The sequence below is a fragment of the Stegostoma tigrinum genome, chromosome 2 (assembly GCF_030684315.1).
Source record: "Stegostoma tigrinum isolate sSteTig4 chromosome 2, sSteTig4.hap1, whole genome shotgun sequence".
Lineage (NCBI taxonomy): Eukaryota > Metazoa > Chordata > Chondrichthyes > Orectolobiformes > Stegostomatidae > Stegostoma > Stegostoma tigrinum.
In genome coordinates this window covers 91,081,659-91,105,068 of record NC_081355.1, presented here as the reverse complement: position 1 = coordinate 91,105,068, position 23,410 = coordinate 91,081,659, and the positions used below count along the sequence as shown (strand labels likewise).

General features: G+C 41.5%; 1 protein-coding gene across 1 annotated transcript in view; it reads left to right on the top strand.

The window, feature by feature from the left end:
• LOC125448293 (band 4.1-like protein 4B) overlaps window positions 1–23,410 on the top strand; it is a 289,715-nt gene that overhangs the window by 252,259 nt on the left and 14,046 nt on the right. The window contains exons 21-24 of the mRNA XM_059655475.1: window positions 5,431–5,551; window positions 9,608–9,685; window positions 14,273–14,320; window positions 20,241–20,752. Coding sequence (XP_059511458.1) covers window positions 5,431–5,551; window positions 9,608–9,685; window positions 14,273–14,320; window positions 20,241–20,752 — 759 coding nt within the window. The remainder of the gene's footprint in view (window positions 1–5,430; window positions 5,552–9,607; window positions 9,686–14,272; window positions 14,321–20,240; window positions 20,753–23,410) is intronic.

Here is a 23,410-nt window from a genome sequence, read left to right as displayed (position 1 = left end):
TGTGGGTCATGGAATATTCTAATTTTACTGTGTTGTGAATACGAGGAAAGGGAGGCTGATTTGATTTGACTGTCAGCCTCCTTCTGTAACACAATTCTGTCTAAGCCATTCATGATGTTGAACACCTATCAAAACAGCAGGATGCATAGATCCCTTAAAATGGCCACCCAAGTGGACAGGGTTGTTAAGAAGGCATATGGTGTTTTGGCTTTCATTAACAGGGGGATTGAGGTTAAGAGTCGTGAGATCTTGTTGCAGCTCTATAAAACTTTGGTTAGACCGCACTTGGAATACTGCATCCAGTTCTGATCGCCCTATTATAGGAAAGATGTGGATGCTTTGGAGACGGTTCAAAGGAGGTTTACCAGGATGCTGCCTGGACTGGAGAGCTTATCTTATGAAGAGAGGTTGACTGAGCTCGGACTTTTTTTCATTGGAGAAAAGGAGGAGGAGAGGGGACTTAATTGAGGTGTACAAGATAATGAGAGGCATAGATAGAGTTGATAGCCAGAGACTATTTCCCATGGCAGAAATGGCTAACACGAGGGGTCATAGTTTTAAACTGGTTGGAGGAAAGTATAGAGGGGATGTCAGAGGCGGGTTCTTTACACAGAGTTGTGAGAGCATGGAATGCGTTGCCAGCAGCCGTTGTGGAAGCAAGGTCATTGGGGTCATTTAAGAGACTGCTGGACATGCATATGGTCACAGAAATTTGAGGGTGCATACATGAGGATCAATGGTCAGCACAACATCGTGGGCTGAAGGGCCTGTTCTGTGCTGTACTGTTCTATTTTCTATTTTCTATTTTCTATCATATGATTAAAAGCCTTAACTATTCAGCTGTGTTTAGGGGCAGCAAGTCTGGTCCTTCGTGTCATACTAATGGGCACAAACAGCACACTCAGATTATTTCAGGAAAGAAAAATTCACAAAGCACAGCTGCAAAAATCTAAGCAGACTATTAGAGAATAATATGGGATTATAAAAGCAAAATAATGCAGTGCTGAAAATCTGAAATAAAAACAGAAAATGCTGAAAATACTCCACAGATCGGGCAGCAACTGGATAGATTTAATGTTTCAGAGCATTATCAAATACCATTCAATAAATGAACGAGAAAGCAATAATTTCCAGGATAACAAAGTGTGGAGCTGGATGAACACAGCAGGCCAAGCAACACCTTAGGAGCACAAAAGCTGACGTTTCTGGCCTAGACCCTTCATCAGAAAAGGGGGATGGGGAGAGGATTCTGAAATAAATAGGGAGAGAGGGGGAGGTGGACTGAAGACGGATAGAGGAGAAGACAGGTGGAGAGGAAAGTATGGTTGGGGAGGTGGGGAGGGGATAGGTCAGTCCAGGGAGGACAGACAGGTCAAGGGGATGGGATGAGGTTAGTAGGTAGGAAATGGAGGTGCGGCGTGAGGTGGGAAGAGGGGATAGGTGAGAGGAAGAACAGGTTAATGAGGCACGGATGAGCTGGGCTGGTTTTGGGATGCAGTGGGAGGAGGGGAGATTTTGAAGCTGGTGAAATCCACATTGATACCATTGGGCTGCAGGGTTCCCAAGCGGAATATGAGTTGCTGTTCCTGCAACCTACGGGTGGCGTCATTATGGCACTGCAGGAGGCCCAGGATGGACATGTCATCTATGGAATGGGAGGGGGAGTTTAAGTGGTTCGCCACTGGGAGATGCAGTTGTTTATTGTGAACCGAGCGGAGGTGTTCCGCAAAGCAGTCCCCAAGCCTTCGCTTAGTTTCCCCAATGTAGAGGAAACCACACCGGGTACAGCAGATGCAGTATACCACATTGGCGGATGTGCAGTTGAACATCTGCTTGACGTGAAAAGTCATCTTGGGGCCTGGGATGGAGGTGAGGGAGGAGGTGTGGGGGCAAATGTAACACTTCCTGCGGTTGCAGGGGTAAGTGCCACGTGTGGTGGTGTTGGAGGGGAGTGTGGAGCGGACAAGGAAGTCACAGAGAGAGTGGTCTCTCCAGAAGGCAGACAAGGGTGAGTTTGGAAAAATGTCTTTAGTGGTGGGGTCGGACTGTAGATGACGGAAGTGTCGGAGGATGATGCGGTTTATCCAGAGGTTGGTGGGGTGGTATGTGAAGACTAGGGGGATTCACTTTTAGCGGGGTGTGAGGGATGAGTTGCAGGATATGTGGGAGACACGGTTGAGCGCGTTTGCGACCACTGCAGGGGGGGAAGTTGTGGTCCTTGAAGAACAAGGACATCTGGGGTGTACGGGAGTGGAATGCCTCAGATGCGGCGGAGGCGAAGGTATTGGGAATAGGGGATGGAATTTTTGCAGGAAGGTGGGTGTGAGGAGGTGTATTCCAGGTAGCTGTGGGAATCGGTGGGCTTGAAATGGACATAGGTGTCTAGGTGGTTGCCTGAGATGGAGACAGAGACGTCCAGGAAGGTGAGGGATGTGTTGGAGATGGTCCAGGTGAATTTAAGGTTGGGGTGGAAGGTGTCGGTGAAGTGGATGAACTGTTCGCGCTCCTCTTGGGAATCCAAGATTGTTTTCCTTTGAATGGCGTATTCCAGATATAGAAAATTGATGAGCTGAAAGCTATATTGAAAGCTCAGTCATTTTTTTTCTAAGCCAGCAACAAAAATAAGTCCAGCTCTGAAGCATCATCATGTGTCATCTTCTGGCAAAATACAAGAAATCACCGACAGATGGTGAAGTAATTAAAGTAGAAATAAGTGTTACTGCAGACTCTTTATTACAAAACTTTGAGAACAAGGAAATAATAACAGTGATCCTGAGCAAGTCACTTGGGGCTTCCATAGGAGTAGGAAAAGTGGAATCTTTCAGCAACCACAGCAGGACCTGAAGGACTCTTGATGCATCTCTTTGTAGTTCAGTGAATCCATCAACATGACTGACATAGCTCAAGTACCTGTTTTGGTGCGCGTGATTTTTAAAAAATCTAGCTAAATAGGCTCTTCTCACCCTTTTATTAGAGAGAATAAAAGGTAAAGATATTCCAAAAAATTCAAAAAAGGTATGTGCTTGACATAAAGCTTCCGATCAGGAAACTGGTTTCTACAATAATTGATGGTACACCAGCAATACTTTGTGCAAATGTGGGCTTCGTTGCATTTTGCAGAAATTAAATCTGATTTCCCCACTTTTTTGTACAATTCACTGTCAGTAAAATTGTGGACTTTTCTCGTGCAATGAAGTTGTTAACATTGTAAACTTGATTCAGACAAGAGCCCCTCAGCTCCACTTGTTTAAATCCTTATTCAACAAACTTACTGGTCCCTACTGTGGTCTCACTAATACCACGTGCTGATATGAGGTGGTTAAGTTGAGGGAATATCCTGCAAAGACTTTTAGACATTTGTCTAAAATTGTCACGGTTCTTAAATCAAGGAATGAGTGAGCGCTTAACTGTCAGTGCATGTTTTCTTGACTTTGGATTCCTTACAAATATTGTGTCACAACTGTAGATATTCGGACCAGCACGGTCACTCAGTGGTTAGCACTGCTGCCTCACAGCACCATGGACACACATTTGATTCCACCCTCTGGCGACTGTCTGTGTGGAGCTTGTACATTCTCCCCGTGTCTGCATGGGTTTTCCCCGGGTGCTCCGGTTTCCTCCCACAGTCCAAAGATGCACAGGTTAAGAGGGCTGGCCATGCTAAATTGTCCCATAATGTCCGTGGATGTGTATGGCTGGATTAGCCAATGGGAATTGTAGGGTTGCAGGGATAGAGCAGGAGTGGGAAGCTCCTCTGCAGACTCAGTGCGGACTCAGCGGATCGAGTGGCCTGCTTCCACATTGTAGGGATTCTGTGACAACTGAATGAGCTGAACAGTGAACTGCAAGACTTAGCACTTGTGAATGCATTCTAATTCCGACGAGATCTGTGATCCTCCAAATCGAAAAATGAAATGGTTCAACACTTGCCAAATCTGTAGAAAAAACTAGTAAAGAAATCAAGACAAGGAAAAATGGTTCCATGTAAAAAAACCTTTGTGCACACCTAGGGAATTTGGCAGAGGCAGTCTCAGAAATTAGATATGATGGAATAAATCATCATGTTTGTCTCAAATCCATTCCTTCTGGTAGATACCAGTGGGTTGGCGACCAAATTCCACCAGGGTTTGCTATAATTACTGTGCAAAATGATATTGAGCTGGAAATCAGATCAAATGATTGCAATTTTGGGGATTCATAAACAGAGAAAAATGCTCACTCCTAACATCCCTGAGCTTTTAAAATATAAGCTGATTTTTGGCTTCACATAACTTTGTTCTCCAACGAAAGTAATCAATGGTAAGTATTGCATCTGCTTCTCAGTTACAGGAATGGACTGTGTATGACTGGCAGCCTTTATTATGCTATAGTAACTGTTGCCTCAAGTTTTTTATTACAACAACATTATGAAGTAGCCCTTTTTTACTGCATGATCTTAAATCTAAAATAGTCTGTGGCTAGTTGGCTCCTCAACATAGTGCATAAATTCTTCCTTCATAGCATTGGTGCTCATTAGGTTGACTTAGTTTGTATGTAGTTTGAAGTTGCTCATGATTACTCGAGCACCATACACCATTTATTTTTAATTTTTTTTACTATGCCATACAGTACCACTACTGTTTCGTGTTCTGCAAACAGTTTTTCATAACAGTTTTTGCTGCTCCTCGCCACCATCAATCATGGCTGAAACGTTTCTTGACCCCATTCTCCTGCTTTCTTCCCATAATACTTGATCTCCGTCACGATTCTTTAATATGCACTTCCTGGTCTTAGGCACCTGCAGCCAGTTTTGAGAGTACATGTGGCCAGTTGTAAACAATTAGCTGCAAACAGATACATAAAGTAAGTCGTTGATGGTTTTCTTGAGCTAGGTGTGCAACTCGACTGAGAACCACAACGACCTTCTTGCTCCTCTTCTGCTTATTATTTATCAGAAACATCCGCATGGTGAAGAAACATGAATGAAGCCTGAGTGTTACACATTCCTTTCAAAATGTTTTAATAAACATTGTAAGAGGCTGATTTTCCAAATAGTGTACTCCCACCAGTTGTTCTTTGGAATGGAAGAGTTGTAGAAAGTATCAATATCTTTCATCACTGATCAAGTTTGAGGTGTACTGACAGCCCATAAATCAATACACCAAAAGGTAATTCTGACATATTGTTTAGTTTCTTTGGGGAGAATTAAATCATTTGTTACTGTTTGTGGTATTTGTTGTTCACCGTGATTATGTAATACTTAGAACTCAAATGAAATTGTTTTCCACATACATCTTCTTGTGAAAGTAGTTGTCTGAAGACTAAATGTACAGGATCTGAACTCTTGTGCAAAAAAGGTTCATTCTTATTGAATTAATTTCTGGAAATTGTGATATTTTTGTTTGGTGGGAGATGCATGTGTTTATGGTAATTTCCTTTACTCTCTGACAGTAATCACAGTGATGAGGATGACCTGCCTCCTGCATTAGCAGCAGCCACTCGAAACAGTCCTCCCCCAGTCAGCAAACAGTCCAATTCCGATGTTCAGTTACAATATCCCACGTGCATTAAGGTATAGACTTTATTTTAAGAAAGTTATTCAATCAGATTTATCTGCTGCAAAACCAGTAAAACTGACTTGTTAAGTACATGTTAAAGTATTACTGTTGTGTTAACTGCAATGTAGAGATATCCTCTGTCATATTTTAAGTGCAACCTTGTCTCAATCATTTAAAAAGAATAAGAGTATAAAGTCATTAATCTAACATCATTTGCCAATTAAAGACGCTCCAAAAGACTAGTCAGTTATTGTGAAGTATTGTTATTGTTTGAATGCTACCTATTGAGGTTCCTAGCAGTGTTCCCTGTCACTTTTACTGACTGTGCAGCCCATGGCAACAATTTCCAAAGCCGGAAATCAATGCCATCATTGGTGTAAAAATGCGAATCACCACTTGTGCAACATCAAGGTAATGGAGGGACTGTTGATTCTTAGCATGTCAGATGCCAGTCTTCAGCCAATTCAATTCACTCCACATTATATTCGGAAACAGCTGAAGGCACTGGATATTGCAAAAGCCGTGCGGCCTGACAACATTACGTCAATAGCACTCAGGACTTGTGCTTCAGAACTTATCATGTACATGGCCAAGCTATTCCATTGCAGCTACAACACTGCCGTCTACCTGATAAAATGGACAATTGCTCAGGTATGTCTTCTATAACAAAAACAGGACAAATCCAACCTGGCTAATTCCTATCCAATCAGACTATTCTCACTCATTATAAGCGTGATGGAAATAGTCATCTGCAGTGCTGACAAACAGTAGTTGCTTGAATATAGGAACAGGATAAGCCATTCGGTCCCTGAAGCCTGTTCCACCATTCATTGAGATCATGGCTGGTATGTGGCTTAACTCCATATACCTACCTTTGACTCTGAAAATCCTCACTTAAGAAATTGTCTACTTCAGATTTAAAATTAACTGCTTCAGCACCAACTGTTCTTTGAGGAAGAGAGTTCCAAATATCTACCACCCTTTGTGTATAGAAATATATCCTAACATCTTTCCTGAATGGTCTGACCCTAATTCTCAGACTATGCCTCTAATTTTAGAATCCCTTGCCAGTGGAAATAAATTATCTTTATCTACCCTCTCTTTTCCTTTTAATATCTTGAAGACTTCACTCAGATCACCCCTTAACCTTCTAACAGGTCACCTTAATCCTGACGTTCAGGTATCATTCTTGTAAAACTGTTTTTCTCTCTCCAAGGCCAATATATCCTTCCTGACATGTGGTGCCCAGATCTGCGCTCAGTCCTCCATGTGCGGGTTAATGAGGATTTTGTACAACTGCAGCGTAACATCTTCATTTTTGTACTCCAGTCCTCAGGATATAAAAAAACCAGCGTTCCGTTAGCTTTCTTGATACTTTTTTCTGCACCTGTTCATGACATTTCAAAGATCTATTCTCGTGAACCTTAAGTCTCTTTGGATATCCACTATATTTAACTTCATACCACCTAGAAAGTATCCTGAATTTTCCTTTTTCAGTCCAAAATGGATCATGTTACATTTGCTTACACTGAACTCTATCTGGCATAGTCTCACTTAGCTAATTAATATCCCTTTGTAATTTTATGCTATCATCTACACTTGTCTATAATGGCATCTAACTGTGCGCCATCAGAAAATTTAGATACATGACTATCTCTGCCATTATCCAAGCTGTTAACAAACAATGTGACTAATTGAGGCCCCAACTAATTGAGGTCATTGCCTGGCATTTGTGTGGCACGAATGTTACTTGCCACTTTTTAGTCCAAGCCTGGATACTGTCCAGGTTGCGTTCCCTTTGGACAGTGATTGCTTCAGTATCTATGAAGTCATGAATGGTGCTGACCTTATGATGTAGAGAAAGTTATTGATACAGCAGCTATGGACACTACCCTGAGAATCTCCTGCAGAGATGTCCTTGGAGATTTGTGTACCTGATCTCCAGCCACCACAACCATCTTCCTCTGTACCAGGTGTGACTCCAACCAATGGACATCCCCCACTCTCCCCAGTTCCCATTCTCTCTAGTTTTGCTGGAACTCCTTGATGCCACATTTGGTTAAATATAACCCTTCAGAGTTCCCCCTCTGGAATGGAAAATTACACATGTCAGTCCACTTTTTAAAGGCAAGAGGAAAACCAGGGATTTAAAGACCAGTTAGCCTGACATCTGTGGTGGGGAGATTTGTTGGGAGTGTATAATCAAGGATGAGGTAACTGAACACGGAAAATTTTCACTTGTTTGGATGGAGTCAGCAATCGATACCTGACATGAGATCATTGAATTTTTTGAAAAGGTGACTAAGGATGTGGACAGGGAACTGTTGTTTATGTGAATTTCCAGCCGCAATTGATAAAGTGCCTCATAAGAGACTGTTAACAAAGGTAGAAGCCAACAGAATTGAGGGAAAATTACTGATGTTACTGGTAAATTAGTTGTGTGGCAGGCAGTAAAAAGTAGAGGAAATGGGTATTCAAATTGGTACTCAAATTGACAGGATGTGACCAGTGTTAGGTGACAATGATGTTACCATAATTGAATCCCCCAGAATATTGATAGTGGGGGTCACCATTAACCAGAAACTCAAATGGACTAGCTATTTAGAAACATAGAGTCAAAAAACTAGGAATCCTACAGTGAGTAACTCCCATCCTGTCTCTCCAAAGCACGTCCACTATCGACAAGGAACCAGTCAGGAATATGTTGGAATATTCTCCATGTTCCTGGATAAGTGCAGCTCCAAAAGCACTCAAGCAGCTTGACATTAACAAGTACAAAGTGGCAAGCTTGATTGGTACCGCTCCCACAAATGTTTACTCCCTCCACCACTAATGCTCAATGTCATAACTATGTACAATCTACAAGATGACAGCAGAAATTCACCAAGGCTGGTTGGGAACATAACCAGCTGCAGGTTCCTCTCCAGTCCATTCATCATCCTGACTTAGATCTGTATCGATGTTCCCACGTCTTATGAGAAAATATTTAAGTTCTCTGCCGAGGTGTTCATATGAATTCCTTATTCTTCCTTAAATCTTCCGGTTCCCATTCAAAAATGGAATATGTAATTTACTTTGGAGTTCAACAAAGTTTTTCAGACTGATACATTTCATGTGGCCATTGTCCTGGGGATAATTAGGGACTCTAGAACTGAGATGTGAAATTCTTTCATTCAAAAGGTTTTAAATCTTTGAATTTCTCCACCCCAGAATGCTCAGTCTTTGAATATAATCAAGACTAAGATCAATAAATTTGGGGAAACAAGGAAATGATGGGAACAGGGAATACTGCAGCAAGGAAAAATTGAGGTAGATCAGCCATGAGCTTACTGAATGGTAGATGATGCCGTAAGTGAAAGACACCTAGTCCTGTTCCTTTTTCTTTCTTACGTACACTAAACATTATCTGGTGACCTTTTCACACGTGTATGCATCAGATAAGAGGTCTATAACCTTCCTGAAAACACTGATGAGCATAGGTATGACATTTTGCATGCATGATGTGACAAGTTAAGAAATCACATGACACCAGATTATACCAGTAGATTGATCTGAAATCACAAGCTTTCAGAGTGTAGCCCCTTAATCACTGAAGTGAGTTATTCTTAATGCAGGGCCTTAAAGTAAACGTGAGGTTGATAGGAAACATTGCAGCCATGATGTGCAGTATTTCTCTTAGTACCAATCTTTGTCCTCTTCTAAACCTCATCTATTTTCATTAGGCTCTCCAGCATCACCTTGCAGTGTTCAAAACCTGCAGCAAGCAATTTACTACACTGCTTCTTTCAATGTTGCGTTGCATCTAGTGTCTTGTACTTCAGTTTTATACATTATAGGCATTCTAATTGCAGTTCCATATTAATGAATTGCAACTTTTCTGACAGAATTACTTGCTTGTCTGCACTCCTGCTTATTGAGCGGAATGCTGAGCATTACTTCAGTTTGAGAACTTATTGTGAATTTTTGCTGCTCGTGAAGAATTTACATTGTACTTAAGTAAAATGTAAACTGGATTACTATTGGCTAAAAACTTTCCTTATGTGAATTCATATTTACCTGTCTTTTTATAGAATAGTTTGGAAGAAGATCACACAGAGTTGGCTTCTCCAGGAGATCTACTGATGGACTTCACTGAGGCCACCCCTCTGGTTTGTATTCAGACTCTAACATCTTAAAATATTCAGTTTTTTCACTATTATAGTTAATAGAATATGTTGTCAGCTAACATCCTGAAAGCAGCTGCTGGATGCAAATACTGTTTGCCCTTGATGGAAATATGGTTTTGCCTTACTCTGAGTTATGCCCTTTTTTTAAACATTCTCCTGGTGTTTCCCACTATTCATTGAATCCCTTTCTACAGTGCTGTGTGCTCGACAACATTTTACAAGAAAAGAAACAAAGCAGATTTGTAACATGATCATGGTACTCAGAAAATGAAAGCTACATAATTTCGTTCCGAGTACCTTTCCTAAAATCCTCACTGATGCAGCGTATAACTGTAGCATATCTCTTCTGGTTGAATCTGAGATTGAATTCAGCACTGACCGAGATCCAGAAACCTAGCTAGCCAGCATTGCTTTGCACAACACATAATGGAAAATTTTGGCAGGGGGGTATTGGTTAACTTAGTTAGCTGTACGGCTGGTTTGTGACACAAAGTATGCCAATTCCCACACCAGCTGAGATTAACATGAAGGACTGTCTTTCTCAACCTCTCCCCATGGAAAAGTTATCTGAAGATTGATTCAATATGATACAGGAACTTTGGGCTGCATCTTACATTTCTTTGTCAGTTTTGTCAAGCTTCCTAGAGGGTTTCACACCGCAGTGACTCTCTGTATCTTCTCAAACTTGCCTCATTAACTACTTACCCTACCTTTATGGCTCCCCCTCACCTGATTCCAGACCCATCTTACCGCGCACAGGTACCAAAAGAAGTCTTCACTCAATTGATATCCCCTGAAAGAGCAGCATATCTGGGACCTGTGCCTTATTTAAAAGGCCAATGTGCATTCAGATGAGCACGGCAGTTGTGAAGTTGCTCTGCTTGGTGATGGATGTTCAGTCAGAAGATGTTTGAGAAGGGTAAAACAGTGCTGCAATTCTCCTGGGGTGATGCAGAAGAGAGGCGCCGTGTTCAGAAGGACCAGCAGAGGAGGCCACTACACAGACCCTGGCAGTCTTGACTGAGATGGGCAGTGTAATTTCCATGGACTGGAGGAACGGCCAGCAGTGCTGCAACAAGGTCAATGGACTCCTCTTCTCTGTCAGGGTAAGGCCACACTCTCTTCTCTGGTACCTCAAACCCTCTGTCTCTTAGCTACTGTACCTATCTGCCACCGTGGCTCATGCTGTACCACTCTCACTATTGTCTTCTATATCTTTCTTTGCTCAGTCTCATTTCCCTGAACCTCCAATGTTACTAAGTCTGCATGTGCTCTGCATTGTCTGCTCACTCAGGACAGCACTCCATTTCAACCAACACAAATAGCTGAGCCACTCACTTTCATCTTGCTCAATCCCTCTCTTTCTCTCATTCCAGGAGAAGACAGTCCACAACAAGGCTGATAGGGCCTGCATTGTTGAAAAGGTGCCTGATATCAACCTCCTCACCCGCATGAGAGAATCCTGTTCCTCGCAGGAGACCAGAACCACTGCTGTAGAGATATTGATATCCCCCACAGCTGAGTAAGTACCACTCTTCATTCAACCACAGCTCTTATAATAATCCTGTCAGTCTCATTTGTTGCCGAATACTTCTGACCATTGGCCAAAATTCCTTCTGTCTCGTGTGTTTTGCAGCCACCAGCAGGATGTCCAAGGCCCCAGTGGAGAAATAATCTCCAGAAGTCACTACCCCAATCTCTGCGAAATAGCGTGCCAAGGCCTCAGAAGAAACATCGCATGACTACCTCCGCAAAACTCACACGTAGAAAGCACAATCTGGAGAGCAACTCACTGGGACTGCTCCACACTGACAGAGGGGACAAATGCCCCACATTGCAGACACTCTTAAGGACAGCTGGAAACCAGGCACCTGCTCAGCTCCAAGCAGGAGAGGTGTCGGAGTCAGGGACTTTGTTCAAATGCACAGGGAGGAATGGGAATGGCAGACAGGTACGTGAGAGGCAATGGCCCTCATAGCCCAGAGCCTGCAGGAGTAATTGCCCAAAGCATGTGAATGTTGGCAGTTACCGTGGAGAGCCAGGTGCCTCTGGGTCTGCTGGATATGTGCATAAACCTGTTCTCCATCACCCTAGCCATTGATCCTCAGGATTGAAATCATGGTGATGAAGGGCTCAAGAAACTGGTGAGCACTCTGGGTGCCCCTTCTTCAAGAGGAGTCAGAGCAGTGCCAGGAGCCACCTAGCAGAGGAGAAACCACATGCACACCCAACAGAATCTCCTCTCAGGAACTCCAGAGGTGGTCAGGCCATCCAACTTGACCCTGGCTACCCTCCTCTGACCCTTGGATGTCAATCCTGAGAGGTTGCTGCAGCATGTGGAAGCAAGATGAACAAGGCATGTGTAGGACAATATCATGCGAGTACACTCTTACACCTTGTTGGTGTGAATGAGGTGGTCAGAGATGTCTGAAGCAGGGAAGTGTATACTGCATAGAGAGCTGATGCATTAGAATCACAAGGACTTAAGGAGCCTGCAGGTCTGTGTGCTGTACAGTGAATGAGTCCATGTGTGATGTTTTCCCTTAACGAGCATACATCAATGAATCTTTCAATTTCCTCCCTCAAGTAAAGACACGTACTCAGCCACTCTGGACGTACTTGCAGTTATTTTCTTCCCCACTCTGTACGTCTGATTTGCAAACAGTGCTGTCTGACCATCGGCTTGGCATTAAGCGTTGGTAAGTCTCAAAAGATCCAGGTTCCTTTCCTGATAGCCCTTCAGATCATTCATCCCATCAGATTTGTACCTCCTCAGGTCTACACCCAATCCATCTATATGAGTCTACACATGCCCACCGTTCTCCATAGTTCCGGGCATTTGAGATTACCATATGAGGTATGTTCATACATCTACACCTCCTTGAAAACATAGTGCTCGTAGCTGTGGATAAATCCCCCTTCCATATTAACCCATTCCCATTCATGCTTCACTATATCCTCCCCTTATAAATACAGTTGCCCCCACTTTACTATTATCATCTCCTAACTTGCTGCAGAAGAAGGGTCCCAACCTGAAATGTCAAGCTTTCCTGCTTCTCTGATGCTGCTTGGCCTGCTGTGTTCATCCAGCTTCACACCGTGTTATCTCAGATTCTCCAGCATTGGCAGTTCCTACTATCTGTGCACATACTGTGTGTTTGCTGGCACACGGTGCAGATGTAAGATTGTGTAGCACACAGCTATACAGCAAGATGTATGTCTCCTTTAACCGTGGACTGCTGACCAGCAAGACGAGCTGCCTGGTTGTATGACTGTGTTAATTGGCATGCAAGACATGGATGCTCTGAGCATGCTGGTAGGCACTAAGTGAACAAGTGCTAAGACATCAAGTGAGTAACCCTGAGATGCAGCCTGATCCAATCTGCGAGCTGTGTGCCATGTGCTCACTTCTTACAACAGCCTTTCAATGCTAATTGCTGGTATGTACTGCAATGTAGTTTGTACTTCCAGAGCATCCTGCAAGTGGATCAGAGAAGTGCCATGAAAATCTAAGAGGGCTTGGCAGTCATCAGATGGGGATGTCCGTGGACAAGGCTGGGTGCATGTGGCTAGTGTCCATGGGTCATGCCCTGAGATGATGTGTGGTAGGTAACATTAAAGCTCTTTGCAACCAGCAGAGAACTGAAATCACCACATACCTGCTGTAACTTCCGTTTTGAGAATTCATGCCATCTGGTTAACTCACAGCATGTGGTAGAATGGGAAAATGCATGTTAATGAGACGAGATGTACACATTAACAAGCAACAGCCCCTCTTTTTAGGCAACTTACTGCTGCCTAGTGAGAATCTCACTATGATGCCTGGAATTTGCTTAAAAGATACGACTAGATATTCCTGACATTGAGATAGGTTTAACTGGAATTCTCACATCATTCTGCCATATCATTCAGGCTCCATAAAATTCTGTTCAGCATCTACTTTAATAGTGGCTTTGGGTTCCTGTTTTGTAGTCAAGATCTTGAACAGAATGTTTGAAGTGACAGAAATATGTTCAATATTAACTTTCAGGAGCGACTTGGCTAAATACGTGAAAAGGAACATTTTGTAGGACAATAGAGATCAAGTGAGAGAGTGGGATTAATTGAAGAGTTAGTTCAGCAAAATACTCGGGGCACGTTTAGCTGAATGTTCTCCTTCTGAATATATGATTCTATGATGAATTCTGGCAATATAAGGCATGGCTTAGCAGGTCTGTTAAATACTGGTCCAAAGGGAAGAATTTTCAGTGCAGCATCTACCAAACCAAGATGAGCACTAATGGTACTTATCACAATGAGCAAAGCTATTTACCCCTATCTAAAAGAAAGCAACATTGGATTATAACAGAATAAAAATAATAAATTTTAGAATATTTACATTAAAAATCTCAACTAACTCATGATTTCTCACCAGCCCAATTGTAAGCATGCATCAGAAATGAAATTTGTATGAAATTTATGTCCTGCAATACTGTTGTTTTAAATTCATCATGCCAGTGCCCTAGAGTCTTTAACTGAAGTGTAAATGTTGTTTCTTTCGACATCTTTGAGTTTTCTATTATTTTGCAGATAAAGACAGTACCAGCCCATCCTTTTTCACCTTTGCCACAATTTCCAGTAAGTATCATGCAATCAAAAGGTTTTGCATACTTAGTACAAGAACTCCCCAAATACTGTGCTGAATATTATGCCAGTATATGTTTATTACATGTTTTGTTGTCTTTAGTCAAAGCTTCTGCTAGCAAGTGTATTCAGGTGCTACTTTGTAAATCGCAGAAGAGTTCAATGCGCTGACATTTCCAAGCAACATATTTCATGCAATCTGTAGGTATACTTCTGTAAGGCAACAATAATTTCTGTCAGCACAGAGCCAGCAGCATTTGGGTTTTAGAGATAATGGGAACTGCAGATGCTGGAGAATTCCAAGATAATAAAATGTGAGGCTGGATGAACACAGCAGGCCAAGCAGCATTTGATGAAGGGTCTAGGCCCGAAACGTCAGCTTTTGTGCTCCTGAGATGCTGCTTGGCCTGCTGTGTTCATCCAGCCTCACATTTTATTATCTTAGCATTTGGGTTTTGTTTTGTTATTAGCTAATTTCTCATATCGTTGCACACTAGGAATGAAAATGAACTGCAGTCCTGAGGTCAAATGGACTTAAAAGAAACAAAACGTTAGATAGAAGTAAGAGTACTGGTGAGAGGGGCAACGTGTGGGATAAAACAGCTTTTGCCAATAGCATGGTGGTAGTGGCAGCAAAGCTCCCCCAGTGTTAGGAGGCGGTGGCAGCAGCAGGTTTTTCAAGATGGTAGAGCCATTAAGGACACATCTTGGAGCAAGGCCAGAGTGAAAACTCTTGATGAGATAGCGGCGGCAGCCTGGTCTGGCAGTGGGGCCTATGACTCCTGGTTGCAGTAGGCCTACAGCAGGCACTCCTGGAGTTGGCTAGACGGCAGCAGAGCCAGGGACTCCTGATTGTGGGGATAGTGTGAGATCAGAGTGCAGCCCGGCATCGACAATGCTGAGGTGTGCCCAGTGCTGAAGATATGGTGCCTAAGGAGTTGCAAATCCCATGTTGATGGGTCCGGTGCCAGTAGTGGCGAGGTGGTGGAGGAGGAGTTGAGGGGGGTGGTGTAGGTGTCCTTAGTCAGCCAGCTCTCAGGACTCTCTTTCAGCTATATCTTTATCCATTTTATTCTTAAAATATTAAAAATGGCACCAAATTTTGGTGGCTGTAGAAGCTTTTCACTGTATTTTACTGCTTTATTCACTGCAAAATGAATGTGACAGTAAATAAATCATTTATTCATACCCAGCTGGATGACAGTAGGGAGATACTGGATGAAGATGGTGTGGTTAACTGTGTTAAAGGCTATCGGCAGCTCAAAATCCAGGTAGTTTGAAAGGACAGAAGCATCATAAAATCATAGAGTAGTTCCAATACAAAAGATAGCCATGAGCTAGTCATGTCCACACCGGCTATCTGCAGGAGCAATTCACCTAATCCTGGTTCTGCTTCCTCTCCTTTTCCTTCTAATTCCACTTCAAAAGCTATCGTTTAATCTACCTCCATCATACTGTCAGACAGTGCATTCCAGATTGCACCACTAACTGTGTGAATATCTTTTCCCATTCACCTTAAATTGGTAACCTCTGGTTCTTGATAATTCTATCAATGGGAATAGTTTTTCTCAACCTACATATGGCATCCACTCATGATCTTAAGTACCACTGTCAAATTTCCCCTCAACTTTTTCAAAAGCTCAGTCCACTGCGTGTGTAGTAGCAATTAAATATAAACTATTTATGCCACTAGTTCATCTGCTTCGATATGTATACTTCATATATTCAGATAAAGAGCTTTTAATTTTAATATTAGAATTATTCTTGTATGCACTTTGTTATCTGACGCTCTGTTACCATTAAACTCAATGCCACTTCCAGTCCCACTCTGTTTGTCTTTGCCCGGTGGGGCACAGTGGCTCAGTGGTTAGCACTGCAGCCTCACAGTGCCAGGGACCCGAGTTTGATTCCAGCCTCAGGTAACTGTCTGTGTGGAGTTTGCACATTCTCCCCGTGTCTACGTGGTGCTCCGGTTTCCTCCCACAGTCCAAAGATGTGCAGGCTGGGTGGATCGGCCATGCTAAATTGCCTGTAGTGTTTAGGGGAGTGTGTGTTATAAGAGGATGGGCCTGGGTGGGATGCTCCAAGGGGCGGTGTGGACTCGTTGGGCTGAAGGGCCTGTTTCCACACTGTAGGAAATATAATCTAATCTAATCAAACCACTACTGTTTTATGTTTTTTTTTATCATTCGTTAATGGGTTGAGGACATCGTTGACTAAGCAGCATTTATTGCCCATCCTTAATTGCCAGGGGGCAGATCAGAGTCAGCCACATTGCTGTGGGTCTGGAGTCACATGTAGACCAGACCAGGTAAGGATGGCAGTTTCCTTCCCTAAGAGAAGGAAGTTAGTGAACTAGATGGGTTTTCCGACAATCGACACACAGTCATCATTAGATTCTTAATTCCAGATATTTTTAATGAATTCAAATTCTACCCTTTGTCGTGGTGGGATTCGAACCTGTGTACCAGAACATTATCTGGGGACTTGGATTAACAATCCAGCAATAATACCACTAGGCCATCGCCACCCTTTCTAATGCCTTGACTTCACTCTTTAAATTTTCAGATCTCCCATTGTCTGAGTCCTGCACTCTTTCATTTTAAAGTTCCGTGTTCAGCCTTTGTGACGTGATTTAGCAGGACACTACTCCCTGCCTAATTGTTAAAATGGAGCCCATGCAGCATAAGGAGGTTATGTTTCAGTTGTATGGGGCACTGGTGAGAGTATATCTGGAGTACACTATTATATATGCTGTATAATAGTATGGTACATATGGTATTACATACAGTATTAGACTCTTACTTACGCAAGATGTGAATACATTAGGCTAATTCCCATTGAGGATAGTTTGGATAGGTCAGGCTGCTTTCCTCTGATCTTTAAAAGGATAGGAGGTAACATGATTGACCCTATCAACCACCTCAGAACCTTTTGTTTCAATGTGTTCATTTTGTTTTCGTGAGGGTACGTCTCTTCAGAATTCTCTTCCTCAGAAGGTGGTGGAAGCAGAGTTTTTGAGTATTTTTAAGGCAGATAGATTCTTGGTAAGCAAGATGGACTTTTTTTCACACATACAAGTTAAGAACAGAAGTGGCCATTTAGCCTCTCAATGTTGATACATCTTTTTAACATAACCTTTCACCAAATTAGTGATGATTATCAGGGTCGGGGGGGTGTGGACTTGAAGTTCTGCTCTTAACTCTGTTTTGAACATCGAACTCCGACTTTCCATAATACTGGTGCATGTGCTCACTGAATCTCAACTTTTTTCCCCACTAAATACTTTGTTAATGACTCTATGACCCTAAATGTTCTCTCTCAAGGTGAGGGATCAGATTATCCTTTGACACCATGTAGACAGATATGAGAGAAGCAGGGACAGGAGCTCAAGAGGGAAGATCATTAACAATATCAGCTAACAGGGAGAAAATCAAATTTTTGCAGATGCCAGTCATCTGACAAAAACACAAACTGCTGGAGATACTCAGCAGGTTTGGCAGCATGTATGGAGAAAGGAACAAAGTCAACGTTTGAAGTTCAAGTACGGTTCATCAAAGTCCAAAGTTACAGTCATGTCGGATTACTCTGTTTCAGAGCGTTCTAAACTAAGATCATTCTGGCAGTCTGAAATTAGGCATGTTCCCTGAAAGATGCTGCTTGATTCTCTTTTTATTCAGCACAATCAGGCTTGTTAAAAGAAACTTCTCCCCCCATCCCAATCATCCATTCCCTCTCCTGATCCTCCTACCCTGCTTCCCTCTTCCTCATTCCCATTCACTGCTCCCCATTCTGGTACCTTCTCTGCTTCTCACTTGCCATTTTACCAGGAAGGAGTGAATGGGAGGGGGGGCAAGTCGTAGCTGGAGGATCACGAGACAGAAGTGGCGAGTGAATGGGTTGGGAGAGGGCAGCGGACACATTAGCAAAGGCAGAAAATAAGAAGCGAGAGGGAAAGTAAAGAGAGGGAAGTGCAAGTAGGAGAGTTGTGAAAGGGAAGCTGTAGGGCAAGAGGGTTTTGAAATGTAGCCATCTTCTCTCTGGTAAGCCAATAGAAGATGAAGTTGTTTTTGATCCAAAGTTTTGCTTATATCTACAATAGTAGACTGAAAACAGCCAAATGTGATGAAATTCAGAGCCTTAATCACCTTGACAGTTTCACGCAATGCAGTCCTTTCCTGCTATGATGTTGTAGTATCAGCAGGTGGCAGATTTCAGTGACATCCTCTTTGTTAAAGCACATGTGCCTAAAATATTGGTCATCTCTGAAGTTCATGTCAGAAAATTGCTCCCTAAACATCCACTGTAGACTTGACCTCCTGCTGAGCATATTTCTGTCTTCTTCCCCCCTCCCCTAACAGATTGTTCTGCTCTATATGGCATCTCCTATTCTGTCAGTTGAGCTGAATGCCAAGAGGCGAAAAACCTACCAAATCATCCATGTTACTCATAAGTATAGAAGTCCTTAAAATAATCAGGTATTCCAGATCAGTCTCTCTGCGTTACTAAACTGAAGAAAAACATTAAACTACCATTGAAAGTATTAAAGGCAAGCAGAATTGTAGCAATTGCAAGAAGAAATAAACTTGGAAGTAGCTTTGTATGGTTCAAAATGCTTCACATTGCTTAATATTATGTTCAGCTTGATGAGGTTAAGAGCAGTAGGCTGTAGAGTAGAGCTTCGAAATGGCAACATTGGTGTCAAATCAGAAATGCACATTGACATCATGTTATGCCTGTTATTCAAACTGTCAGCAGACCTTTGGTATGAATGCATAGTCTGGCATTTGGTTGCACAACAATTCGTAAAGATTAATCCATGATCCGGTGGTATCATAATCAAGAACATTAACTATTTGGTGTTTCATTCAGCAGGTGCTTTGTCTCTTGCATCAGCTTTTTCTGTTTCCATTATTAACAAAGTTTTTAGCACAGCTTAATTCTAAACTTTTTCCTAATAATGTTGTGTCGGACAGAATTTTAGCATTGTCCGAAAATGAGCACCAGTTTTTTCACCTTGCAAAAGACATTGCCGCTATCTCTATTGTCAGCCCTTGAGGCAAAACATCCAAGCAAATCAAATGGGTTTTAGTTGTACTGCCACGGCTCAAACTGAAAGATGTCAACTCTTAAGGTTATGTGTAATATATGTCCAATAACTGGATTGTTATGATCCAAAGTGGTATTCCTGCAAGACTCTCCAGGTTGTGCAGGAGCCGTCATAGTTTCCTTTGTTAACAAATGCGGCAAATAATGCTTTATTTGGTACAAAATCACAAGTTGCTGTATAAAGTCAGCAGGTCTGGCAGCATCTGTGGAGAAGAAGCAGTGTTAATATTTTGGAAAACGTTAATTCTGCATTTTCTCTACAGACTCTACCAGATGCGCTGAGTTTTTCTGGCAATTTCTGATTTTGTTTCTGATTTCCAACATCCACATTTCATTGTTTCTTTATTTTAATTCTTTATTTGGTGATGGTATCAATTGCAAGGGAGTTACAGTAACAGTCTGGACATTGGCAATGAAAATCCGGAAAACATTTTCTTGGCTAACACCACTGATTGTTATTTCCAGGAGTGAAGTTGCATCTTTACCGCATTCAAGCAGTCCATTGATTGTAGTTTGCAAAATATTCTGCTAGGATGATGCTAAGATGGGAAACTATTAACTACAAGGAGATATTTGGAATACTGGAACTTCCACACTGAAGATTAACAAAACTTTATGGAGAGTTCTAATGGAGTAAATAAGACTAGTTCTTGTGATTGTGCAAGTTAATGACCAATATGTCCATTTTCCAGCAGAGGTATCATCTTCGCTAAAATGATTAATAGTGATTCCACTATACTGTATTTTTTTAAAGTACTGGTTGGTTACATTATGCTTTCTCATAGTTCTTGTCTGTTATTTTCAGGTTGAATTAGCAGATAGCCTATTGCAGTGTTATGAATTTCCACCATCTCCAGGAAAACCCTCACCAGTAACTCCTTTGCATGTGGCTCGAGCTCCAAATGATTCATCAAAATCTTCATCAGTGACCTTTATACATGCAACCAGGCCTCTGACTAATCCAGGAAAATCATCAGTAACAACTGTCCATGCCATGAGGCACCTGAATGATCCAGGAAAATCTTCAGTAACAACTGTGCATGCAATTAGGCCTTTAGCTGATCCAGGAAAACCTTCATCAGTATTGCCTTTGCATGTCAGCAGACCCCGGACTGATCCAGAAGTATCTTCATCAGTAATGCCATTGCACGCAATTAGATACCCAAGTGATCCAGGAAAGTCATCAGTAACACCTTTGCATGCGGCTAGACATCTAACTGATCCAGGAGTTTCATCATCAGCAATGCCTTTGCACGCAATTAGGTATCTTAGTGACCCACTCCCACCAGTTCAACACAGTGCATCTCCAACAGACAGGTAAGGGAGCATAATGATTCTTTAATAAGTATTGTCTCATCTTGAAAAGGATAAGAAGCACACGTGAAGAAAAAAATGTGATCAGTAGTAAATAAAGATATGATCTGCTAAAGCTTTTTTAGGGCAAACCCATAGGGGGCAGGAAAGAGCACAGACAGTGCCCCAAATTTTTAAAGTTAAGACCAATGTCTCAGTAAATGACGAAGCAAAAAACACATTCATGGTATACTGGTGTAGACAATAAATTGTACGATGTTTGCAATGGGGTCACTGGAGTTAGGCTATATTTCCTGCTCAAGGGCTCTGTTTCTAAAAATGAATCATTTCCCCCTAATGCTGTACCAAGCCATACGACTTGCATGCAATTCAAGTAACCACAATACATAACTTTCAATTCACTATTGATAAACTTGTAGTACTGTCTTACCTCAATCCTTCCAGTTCCCTAGGATAAACAGCGTGCTGCATCCTGTTTCCATACCTGCAAATAGTTTTAACTCCATGCAAATAGCAGTTGGAGTCTCTGTTGGAGATGATGGAATGCAAAATATCAGTACTTGATTTATGCATTTTGTCATCATTTCACTGACTTTACAAGGTAAATCTTCATGCAATTAATGCAGAACATTCTGGAAGTACTTAGCAGGTATTCTGGGAGAGAAATATTAGATAAATTTTGAAAGGAAAAATTTGTAAAACTATTCATACATTGAATTCCAATAAATTATATATTTTAGTGAATCCTCCCAGATGACCTAATCATACTTGGCTAAAAACTGTAACATTATTAAAATTTAGCTGTAACTTAGTCACACTATGCAAAGTAAAGGAAGACCACTTGTGTTGAAAAGAATACTATTATATGCTACCTAAAATATAATTCTGTGTAAAGAATTATTTACATCATAAAATGACGGGACTACAAAATGTTTAAACTTAGCACAAGACCTAAAAGTGCATATAGAATAAGGAACTTCAAACAGGATTCCTTCAAGGACCATATAATTGATGGTCAATTTATGATAGCAAATGTAACCATAAATTATAGAAACTGTAAACAAATTAGAAATATCAAATTGTGATTTCAAATTGTAAAGCCCCTTTGTATCCATCAGCCTTGTCGATGAGGTCCTTTTCTTTAAGACAGAAATGATCTAAAATTGATTTAGTAGAAGTCTTCTAAAAACATGATGGGTAAGTGTAAAGAAGACATTTCTAACAATCTGATCCTGTAGACTAGATATCACTTAAAAAGATATTTGAATTCCCAGTAACCAATTCAAAGAAATTGCACAACAAGATTTCCCATTCTAAGTCTTTTACTATAACAAACAAACTTAAAACAACATTGACTAGACATTAAAATGTGATCTCTGATGAAGGGTCTAGGCCCGAAACGTCAGCTTTTGTGCTCCTGAGATGCTGCTGGGCCTGCTGTGTTCATCCAGCCTCACATTTTATTGTCTTGGATTCTCCAGCATCTGCAGTTCCCATTATCATTGACTAGACATTATTTAGTAGACAATTAGAAATCTATACAACAGGACCAATAATCCCATGACATATGCAGATGCTCTACAAGACCCCCTCCACATGATTACAGTCCTAATTAAAGAAGCCAATCCAAAACAAACTTGTAAAACCACATACCACTAACCAAAATATGACCTTGTAGAAACTCAGTTCATGTAAGTATTATCCTCTATCTGTTGTCACATTTCACCATTAAACTACCTACCTCGGCAAAATTATAAGGCTTACTTGTCACTGCCAATCTCATGGGATAATGCTGTTTAAACTTCAGTCTTAATGAGTTCATGGAATTCCAAATTTTTGTTTAAGGAATGTTAATTTTGCAACTGGCAGCTTCACTTGCCTTGCTTTGCCGCAGTAAGTCTCCTATGGTCTTCTACATTTAAGCATGTTTCTCATCTTTTCCATCGCCTCGATTACAAAATTACATAAAACAGGACAGGATCATAAAAGGTCAAGGTGAACAACATATGTGCTGTATGAGAATATAATGCTAAGTGATTGTCAGCGGACTCTGGTAGTTTTTGCCTTGGAGAATGAACCAGTGAACAGTTATTACCTTGAGTTTAAATTCACACCAAGCAAGTTGACTCTGTTGAGGCATTACCTGATGAATGTAAAGTGAATACCTTCAAGAACACGGTTCTTTTTTTCAACAGTACTCAAGTTCTACACTAAGTGATAATTCAGTACTTGGTTTAGTTTTGGTACACTTTGACAAGAACAATATCTCTGATAACCCTTCTGGATTCAGGACTTCTTTTATTCTTCTTATAAAATCAAATACCCACATGATGCTGATCTTTCTACACACTGTTTGTTTGGATTTTAACTCCTGATCTCCATTCTGTTCCATGATTAAAGTTCTACAAAGAAACATTCAGTCGAATCATACAGCTGAATTCTCTGCCTTGACTCGCGAGGCACTAGCACTAGGGAAAGTGAGAGGTGTACCACTGGAGGAATCTTCATTTGACTCCTGCTGAGGTCATTATTTTGACAACTTGTATAATTAGGATAGTAGAGATGTATTTAATCTAAATAATCGAGATGAGGGATCATGTGTGGGAAGATGTGATTAAATTGACAGAATGGGCTAGATAATTTAGCAGGGTATCAACATTG